The sequence below is a fragment of the Poromitra crassiceps genome, assembly GCF_964638095.1.
Source record: "Poromitra crassiceps genome assembly, chromosome: 16".
NCBI lineage: Eukaryota > Metazoa > Chordata > Actinopteri > Beryciformes > Melamphaidae > Poromitra > Poromitra crassiceps.
Genome location: NC_139645.1, coordinates 15,803,960 through 15,814,127, shown reverse-complemented (window position 1 = coordinate 15,814,127; position 10,168 = coordinate 15,803,960). Strand labels below are relative to the sequence as shown.

Here is a 10,168-nt window from a genome sequence, read left to right as displayed (position 1 = left end):
CTAAACTACAGGTTTGGGGGTTCTAGAGCAGAACACAAGACGTCTGCTCAGATGTGCGTTTACTGCGGTGGTTAAATCCCCGATCGTGTCTGCCTGGGCTGGGCTATCAGCTAAATTCTAACTTTGCTGAATGGATAGAACGGGGGAATTTACCCCACCCTGACCCCACCCCCAGCAAGGCTGAGTCAGCTAACCCAGTGTCTATTGTGGGCGTTCCTAGAGCCTGTATGGGCGTTCCAGGACATGCGGACTGTGTCTATGGATAAGAGTGTATAATACTGGGCATGGGGAGAATGTTCATGACAGTCTCTGGCTGGGCTGGGATAATTTGCAGTCTTGGAAAAGCGCTATAACCTATAAATCAAATTAATAATAATATTATTAATAAAGAATAATATATTATTATTTATAATAGAAGAGAGGGGATATATATAATATCATTATCATTGTTAATAATACACTTGCGCATACGCAGGCACGCACACACACGCGCGCACACACACACACACACACACACACACACACACACACACACACACACACACACACACACACACACACACACTAATTGGTACCACAGGATTGTTATAAAAAATATTCTAGGTACATTATAAACTCATCATTGCCCCTATTGGAATATTATACCGGTATATTCCTTGTTAGTGCTTGGATATACGCATGCGCCATATTTGTCCAGATGAAAGAACAAGGGAGTCTTCTCCTGTCCCTAGATTATGAATTATATTACTATCTATGATAAATAACATACTGGCTGCTGCAATAAAAACAAGAAGACAACATTTGCAAACCATGAGCAGTCGTGTGTAGTCAACTTGTGCCGTCGGTCTCTAGGAAGATGCTGCGCGCTGACGTCACGATGGCGTCATCCTGACGTCTTCCTCCTAGTAATGAAGCAGGAAGTGTCCAGTTACTCGGGGCAATATCTTGGGCAATATCGGTTATTGTTATGAAAGTGCTGGGGTGGTCCATCCTAGGGAAAGCAACTTGGATCTTCACTGTCGCGGCTGTTGTTTTTGCAGCGGTTTTACACTATCTGGAGCATTCTGATCCGGTTACATTTAGCAGGTAAACAACGAGTGAACGATGCATTTCAGTATTAGGCTTGTTGGCTTTCTGCATATAACGCTAAGTCTAGCTAACGAGAGCCTACAGTAGCCTACATAATCTGTATAGCTGTAACTGTGTCCTTGTTATTTATACATTACGTCAGGTATTTGACACAAACAGCATTTCTTCGGAGAGGGACCTAGTAGGGACCGTATAGTAGCCTACTAAACATCTACAGGTGTAACAGGTAGTCCCACGTGTTGGTCACGCCACCAAACATGTCAATTCAATGACGTTACTTACCTCGTAAAACAAGCCCTTTCCCGAATCTGCGTCTTATGATCATTTCGGCATATCGTTACCATCCAATCAATTCATACTTTGAATACATTTTTGCTTTTAGAGTTTCTTTCAATTTCGCGCATTTGTAAAACGTTATACCAGGTTGTGTAACTGTGTCTACCTACCGACGAGCAAGGCAACGTCAAATTGGCAGATATTAATTGAGTTTTTGACTGTTCTCTCCCAAACAGAACGGCCCAGACCACCAAGGCAAGGGGCAACCTTCGGAGCTGAAAAATGAGGCCAATGCGGAAGTACCTTAAACCTGCATTCATCCTAATGGCCACCAGCAGGGGGCGACTCCACTGGCTGCAAAAAAAAGTCAGATTGTATGGAAGTCAATGGGAGAATATCCTTACTTCTCACTTATGACCTCAGTAAACACTTCCCTAATGAGTTTATGGTCTCAATCGATAATTTCAAAGCCTTCTTCAGTAGGCCTACAGCATGATGCTCATTTAGTAAAGTATGGTCTCGTTTGGAGTACAATAGACAATAAAGCAGATTTGGGGGGTGATTGACAGGTTGCCTGTCCATAGATCGTGCAGCTCACCCATCACAGACCAATTAGGTTTGGGAATGTGACGTCAAGTTTCTGAGACCCACACTGTCGCCGTTTTACTTGCTGTCACACAGTGTCTGCTCTGGTGTTTTCTTTGAGTTCGAGTGATTTATTTGCGTTCGCTTCCTTTTATTGGCGAGCCAAGTTGCGTGAAAGGCTGCGTGATATTGGGTCTCGCGGTGGAGCTTGAACACAGGGCAAAATGCAATGCGCAATCGTGCTTTGCATTGCATTCTGGGATTGTTTTGCATTGCATTCTGTGATTTATTCCCAAGCCTAATATAGCAGGCGGCTCTGTGGGCCTCGCGCTAGCTGCTTCTGGCGCCAAATAACCAAGATGGCGACGATCAAAATGCAAAACTCAAGGCTTCAAAACAGGAGTCTACAAACCAATGGGTGATGTGATGTCACAGTGGCTACATACTATTTCTATTCGCCTTATGTAGCCCCGCCCACCTGACCCATTGTATCAAGACTTCCTGTTCAAAACGCCGGCTGTTTTACCTGCTCAAAACTAGTCTGACTCACCTGGTCAAACCTAGTTTGACTCACATTATGAGTCAGACTAGGTTTATGAGTCACAGGAAGTGTAAATACAATCGGAAACTTCCGATTGTATTTACACTTCCTGTTAGTCTCTCAAGCCAGACGGTCTCTACATAAGGTGAATACGGTCTACGGTTCAGACTCGGACATAGACTGAATGACGTCAGACTCAAGCCTGTGACAGTCAATAACGCTTCCACTTGCACAATGTGTGTTTCCAATGAATTGTTCAAATGAGTATGTGAAAATATGTCGTGATGATGCTGAATAAAGGCATGGCGTTTGGCTTGCACACATTGCTAATGCCTACACATAGACCTACGCAATGTTGACGCGTGGTCATTGTTATAGAATAGAAATTGAGAGCCAAAAGGTAATAAGCAGTGAAGCACTTGAAGAAAACCACCTGTGATCTATTGTTTTGGCACACAGCATGGCTGAGGACATGAAAACCCTGGAGGAGAACTTCAGGCAGCAGAATAAAAGCTGTTTCATCCTCGGTGCTTCTGGGGAAACGGGCAAGGTGCTGCTTCGGGAGCTGCTGGAGCGCAACATCTTCTCCAAGATCACTCTCATTGGAAGGAGACAGCTCACCTTTGAGGACAAAGCATATGAAAACCTGGTTAGTGGGAAGGCCAGGGCTGCGACTAACGATTATTTTCACCATCAATTCATCTGTTGATTATTTTCTCGATAGTTGTTGATAGTTGTTTGCTCTATAAGACGTCAGAAAATGGTGAAACATGTTTCCCAAAGCCCTCAAATGTCTTGTTTCGTCCACAACACAAATATATTCAGTTTACTGTCATAGAGGAGTAAAGAAACTAAAATATTCACATTTAAGAATCAGAATAATTTTATTCGGCCATAGTATTTTTGCACATACAAGGAAATTGTCTTGGTGTAGTAGGCGCACACTTTACATGAGATATAGCCAACACAAGAAGCCTGAATCAAGGGCATCCAGGTAGTGTAGATTCCCTGCCTACCAACACGAGGGTTGCAGGTTCGCGCCCCCGTGTTACATCCGGCTTGGTCGGGTGTCCATACAGGCACGATTGGCCGTGTCTGCGGGTGGGAAGCCGGATTAAGGGTATGTCTCCTGGTTGCTGCACTAGCGCCTCCTCTGGTCGGTCGGGGGCACCTGGTGAACTGGTGGGAATAGCGTGGTCCTGCCACATGCTACGCCCTGCCGGTAAAGCTCCCCGCTGTCGGATGAAAAGAAGCGGCTTGCAACTGTGCATGTGTCGGAGGAAGCAAGGTGCTAGTCTACGGCTCTCCCCAGATTGGCAGAGGGGGTGGAGTAGCGACCGGGGCAGCAGGGGATAATTGGGCAAGTACAATTGGGGAGGAAATGGGGGTGGGGGGGAGAGAGAGAAAAAAGAAGCCTGAATCAGATAAATTTGACTTATTTTCTTAAAATAATTACTCAAACCGATTAATTGATTATCAAAATAGTTGTGGATTAATTTAATGCTTGACAACTAATGGATGAATCAATCGTTGCAGTTCTAGGGCCGGCATCCCCTTGTCAGTCGACGACGACTTTGATAACTACACCGATCTCAGGTGAACCTGCTCTCTGTGCTTCCAGGTGCAAGAGCTGGTGGACTTCGAGAAGCTGGAGGAATCTGCTGCCGCGTTCCAGGGCCACGATGTCGCCTACTGCTGCATGGGAACGACCAAAGCTAAAGCAGGAAGTGTGAGTTTCACACTGTGAAACCCCCTAAAACAAGGGGGGGTTGGCAGGGTTGTACTGGGCTATATCCGTTGTCTGTGTGGTCTTGCCTATGTCGGCAAGACCACACGCAAATTAAAACAACGCATAAGTGAACATAAAAGTACTATTCGGCGTAATGACAGGGACTACCCCGTAGCTGTCCATTTTAATGATATGAAGCATGATATTTCTTCCCTGCGCTTCTGTGGCATTGAAAGGGTTGCCCCGCCACCTAGGGGTGGGGATCATGACCTTCTACTGAAAAGAAGAGAAGCCTTTTGGATTTTTAATTTACAAACCTTATCGCCAAAAGGCCTAAATGATGAACTCCTTTTGAATATCCTGCTCTGATTTGTATAATTATTATTGTTTTCATATAGCCTCCTATTTCTATTTATTATTTGTAGACCATCCCTCTTGTCTTGAGTGCTTTTTTGGTGCATTGGCGTGTCTCACCACACCCCCTTATAATTATGCAAGCACCTAAAGCCCTTCTGACATGACATAGGTTAGGATTACTTATATATTTTCTGTATTTCAGAGCCATTTACAGCTGTTACAGAACTATGGTACCTATGCTGTATACTTTTGCATAATGTTCTTTTTACCCCTTTTTTCACTGGGAATTGTGTACAAATATCTTTCTTGTCAATTTACTGTAATTGTAATTGTGTGACACCTGGCTGCAGTGTAGTGATTTGCACTGATTTACTCCATGGGTCTACTACATAATTGCCTTGCTCTCATTAGATGATTGTTCTTGTCCTGGTTCCTATTTAAACAGGTTCCGGTCTTTGTCATACCATATGCCAGATGAAGGTCGCTTGACCGAAACGTTGCATTTATTTAATACAAACCTTCTTTAAGGGTTAGTCAGTGTGCGGGAGCCTTCCATTTCAACCGATCCTGCTTCTCCGACGCACCTGACATACACGGTTGTGCAGAGATTTCCTCTCTTTGATACTATATGAGAGTGCAGATTATTTAGTATGTGCTGGTCAGCATTCTGCAACTCTCAGCAGAGGGGGTGGAGCAACGAGCGGGACAGCAGGGGGGAATTTGCCAAGTACAATTGGAGATAAAGAGGGGGGTCTTGATACAAAAAAAATATAGGCAACTATTCATTTATTTTTCTCTTCCATTTCAGGAAGGATTCGTCCGTGTGGATCATGACTATGTGATGAAAGCAGCAGAGCTCACTAAGGCAGGAGGCTGCTCACAGTTCCACCTGATGTCCACCAAAGGAGCCAATAAAGACAGCAGCTTCCTCTATCTCCGAGTCAAGGTATTTTTTCTTTGTCCTGTCTGCTGGTGGAGACGAGAGCTCTGAATACTAAATAAATAAATAAATAATTAAAATGAATACTAGACCTTTTAAGTAATCATTTCTATTTTAGTTGTTGCATAATGAAAGCTTGCCTCAGTCTCTGTCATCAACATGTCATGTGTTGTCATGTTGATGTCATGTGTTGTCATGTTGATGTCATGTGTTGTCATGTTGATGTTGTCATGACATTTTGGGAATGAATGGATTCTCTTGCAGGGACAAGTGGAGGACGAAATCGAAGCGCTGGGCTTTGACAGATATTCCGTCTACAGACCTGCGTAAGTGAAATAATTTCCTGAAAAATATGCCCATATCTGCCATAGCCATAGCCTTTTGCCATACAGACTAAAGGTGAAAAATATTGCCAATAAGGAAAAACGTAGTTGCTAAGTTAGTACTGATGAGGATTCTGGAGCCTGGTTCCAAGGCTAGGTCCAGTTCAAATCTTTTATTAAGGTAAACAATTGGTAGCAAGGAGTAAGCTAAAGCTGGAAACATGCTACGACGTCAGCCTCGACTTGGAGCCTCGACGGCAGCTAGTCCCATATAGAGAGGCAAAGTGACCGCCTACTTCCTGCTTCAGCACTGTACCAGAGATTTCCATCCGCCAATTATTTTCCCATACACATTTCGTAAAATGCGTATAAAAATAGTCTTACTGGTTCAAACCAAACGGTTCAGCAACGCTATAATCGGGAGAGACCATAGAACATTTCACTCAGACCAAAACATAGCGGTGTAGCCCTCAGCGCATAGGGTTTGACGTTGTAGCATGTTTTACGCTTCAAGGAACAGCTCACCCTAAAATCCAAAATACATATTTTTCCTCTCACCTGCAGTGCTATTTTTCCATCTATATCATTTTGTGTTTGTTGCCTGAGTTTTGGAGATATCAGCCGCAGAGTTTCTGCCTTCTCTCCAAGACAATGGAACTGGATGGCACTCGGCTTGTGGTGCTCAAAGTGCCAAAGAAATACATTTGATCAACTCTACAGCAATGTCTCTTTCCAGAAATCATGACTCGGTTACTCAAGATAATCCACAGACCTTGTTGTGAGCAGTTTCATGTAGGAACTATTTTCTTTCGATCGAACGACACCCGCTAGCTGCCAGCTATCCTACATGAGACTGCATGGAGCGTTTCCAGGGGCTTTAAATCATATCTGTCTTTGTTCTTGTCCCAAAGCGTGCTGCTGGTGGCGCGGCAGGAGAGCCGGCCGACTGAGTGGATGGCCCAGAAGGTGCTGGGAGGCTTCTCCGCTCTGTTTCCTACAGCCATGACCGTGCCCATCCAGGCCGTGGCCAAGGCCATGGTGTCCAACACTCTGCTGCAGCCCCAGCAGAAGACGGAGATCCTGGAGAACAAAGCCATCTACACGCTGGGCAACGGTGCAGGGAAATAAGAGGAGGAGCAGGGAGGTGAGGAGAACCCATAGACCGTATAAAAAGATTGATGTAGCTACCATGATGTCATCCATCGGTAGTGGACTCCCGTTTTGACGCCGTGAGTTTGTCATTTTGATCCGACGCCATCTTGGTTCTTTGGAGCCAGAAGCAGTTAGTGCGAGACCAGGGCTTTTCCACAGAGTCATGTTATTAAGAGTTCTATTAATACATGTTCCACCTGTTTTCATTCACCTTGTTCAAACTGAAGGAGCGATCTCTACTACCTAGACCAGGGGTGTCAAAGTCATTTGAGTTCACAGGCCACATGCAGTCTCAAGTCAGCCACACGAAGAAAATCAATAATAACCTATAGAGACACTGCGTGAAATAGGCCACGCCCATCACGGGGGAAAGTCTCCATTCACTTCCACACACCAGCGTAATTTTCCTTGAATTAAACATAGCTAAAATGTAACAAATGTAAAAAAAATCGCCAATTAAAGTGTTTTTGTAGAGAATTTGAGACAAGAAAAATGTGGATCGAGCTGTCAAGGAAGTAAGTTGGGGTGTTCATCTTCCGTATATATGATCTTTGTGTGCAACACGCTACATAGGAGAACGCCAGGATTGGGGGGGGAGTTTTTGTTTCCCCCCGTTTTGGGTGTGGTTTCTGAATGATGACGCGCTCCGCAGTGTCTCTATAGATGACAAAACCTCCAAATGTTCCTGTTTCTTTGAGTATAAAGAAGCACAGGTACAGTGCATGTTTTCACATGCACAGCTACCATCAAACAATTGATCAAAACTGTCTGTAACTGCATTACAACTGACGGCAACTGCATTTCTCTAGTCAAGGGTACTGAAAATAGTTTTACCATTTAGTGAGGAATACAGAAAACATGAATAGGCTACTTAATATTTAACCCATTGATACCTGATGCAGCATTTGTGTGTGTATCCCTTTAAGACCACGAACCGCGTGACGCAGTTCCCTGTGTTCTCTTTGCAGGTTATTTCACTGCAGCTGTTACTCAAGGAAGACGAGATACGTCAACAAGAAGCATTTATCACCTACATATCACTACATGATAGTAGTGACTGAGTCGGAGTCCCAACACTTTCTTTTTGATTGTATACATCATACATACTATACAATACATTATACTACATACATGCATACATAATACACACAAACACACTGGCGCCCATGGGCAAGTTAGAGTCTTTTGGATGCTTTATGGAGAAGACCATCAAGTTTAGGAAGCAAGACAAACTTCCTGTTCTCTTCAAAGTGTTATTTGAGTTTTAATTCTTGGGTGTTTTGAATTGATATTGTAAAATTGTATTGTGGAAACTAATGCCATGCCTCTAAATGCACTTAGTGAATGTGTTTTGTGACCAAACACTTGACCACACTGCCTTAAAGGGAAAGCCAAAAATGTATTTAACGCTACTCTAGAAAACTACTGAATGTCCTGCAAATGTTTTTTGCTTAGTGATTATAACAATTTAAGTTTATGTTTTCACGCCAGACAAATATGGGGATTTGTTTTTTCATATCAACTGTTGTATTGTTAGAAAGGGCATCTGGTCTCAGTATCTGTGCCCACAGGTTCTAATATATGAATGAATGAATGAATTTATATTTATTTGCGTGCCATGCCATCTAAATGTACCTTCCCACATGGGATTACATGACAAACAATTACAAACCACATATCAAACATTCAAACATTAAAAAAATGGACATTAAACATTTTCTGCAAAATCAGAAGCACATACATCTTTTTCCATCACATCGTCAACTTGGCCTGATGGGGACGCTATAATAAAAGGTCTAATATCTCAGATGCTGCTGGTAGCCTATGATTTGGCAAAACTTGGATGGATTTCTTCACCACCACCAGTCTGATTTTGATGATTTTCATTTCATAGCGATGCGCATGTGCACTTAACTCAATCTATATGTTGAAATGGTTCAAACTTACTCCTTTAATAAATACACACATCTGAATTCTCTGAAACTGATGTCATAATATGAACCAGACCGATATAGAGTACAGACATTTAAACCATTTTGTGACAACTCTGCTGTTCTTCGTGGAGTTCGTCCATATATTATGATCCTTGTTATTTCATTCATTTCTCCTGTTCAGAGCAGAACACCCTGATGGCTGAATTTGCACCAGGCCTTTCCACAAGGGTGGAAGTACCTAATTTCAATCATGAGAGGCCAGTTGGTAGGATTTATCAAACTTTATTTAGCAATCGGCATGCATGGCAAATACTTTGGCGCATGACTCCATTGGCCAGTGGCGCTCCTCTTGAGGCAAGAGGAGGGCATCTGCATAGGCCAGGATAGGGGATCCCCCCCCCCCCCCCCCCCCCCCCCCCCCCCAGAGAGAGAGAGGTGACGTAGAACCCTTGCTATATATATGAGAATGAACTGACGTCATTGCAGACGTCATACTTGGACTTTGACTGACCACGTCATACTAGAACTTGACTGACGTCACGTGGTGATCAGGTTATGCATGTGTGGCCTTCTGCTTGAAATTTGGTCTGGAGACCTCACTTCAATCATGAGAGGCCAGTTGGTAGGATTTAACAAACTTTATTTAGCAATCGGCATGCATGGCAAATACTTTGGCGCATGACTCCATTGGACGGTGGTGCTCCTCTTGAGGCAAGAGGGCATCTGCATAGGCTAGGATAGGCGATACCCCAAAAGGAAGATTTGATTACCGGAGGTTAATTGAGATCGGTCCGTCACTTGCCTTACTTTGACTAGGCGTCTTACAGAAACGACTCGCTGCTGGAGCTTCCCGGTTTGGCCTTGCTTTTGACCTGCGGGCACCGGTAGTTTGACTGTACTTTTCTGGCCTTCGACCTTTAGCGACTTACAGCTATTTGCGGCTGGCGCTTCCCAACTCGGTCTGGCCTTCGATCTTGGTACATTAACGACTTAACTTGGCGCTTCCCAACTTGGCCTACTTGGCCCCCAACTTGGCACTACTTGGCCCCCAACTTGGCACCTCACCTTTTGACTAGGCGCCGCCCAACTTGGCCTCCTTGGCCCCCAACTTGGCAACTTGGCACGCGTCGCCCAACTTGGCCCTCCTTGGCCCCCAACTTGGCTCCTCCCGACTGAACCTGACTCTCTTTCCCCCATTACTGTAATCGAATATTTTTTGTGTACTTTATATACAGAGATGGG

At 44.1% G+C, this 10,168-nt stretch overlaps 1 protein-coding gene across 1 annotated transcript; it reads left to right on the top strand.

The window, feature by feature from the left end:
* Positions 1-939: 939 nt before the first annotated feature.
* On the top strand, positions 940-8,948 carry htatip2 (HIV-1 Tat interactive protein 2). The gene is made up of 7 exons (XM_083652777.1): positions 940-1,086; positions 2,951-3,140; positions 4,113-4,220; positions 5,386-5,523; positions 5,782-5,843; positions 6,752-6,984; positions 7,961-8,948. The coding sequence occupies exons 1-6, from the start codon at positions 968-970 to the stop codon at positions 6,966-6,968; spliced, it is 834 nt and encodes a 277-aa protein (XP_083508903.1). The 5' UTR covers positions 940-967; the 3' UTR covers positions 6,969-6,984; positions 7,961-8,948.
* The last annotated feature ends 1,220 nt before the right edge of the window (positions 8,949-10,168 follow it).

What these genes read in the sequence shown, in the direction of transcription:
- htatip2 (XM_083652777.1), top strand. Translation starts at nt 968, where the DNA reads ATGAAAGTGCTGGGGTGGTCCATCCTAGGGAAAGCAACTTGGATCTTC. An exon ending in TCCTCTATCTCCGAGTCAAG is followed by an intron (nt 5,524 to 5,781) that starts GTATTTTTTCTT and finishes ATTCTCTTGCAG; the next exon opens with GGACAAGTGGAGGACGAAAT. An exon ending in TATTCCGTCTACAGACCTGC is followed by an intron (nt 5,844 to 6,751) that starts GTAAGTGAAATA and finishes CTTGTCCCAAAG; the next exon opens with CGTGCTGCTGGTGGCGCGGC.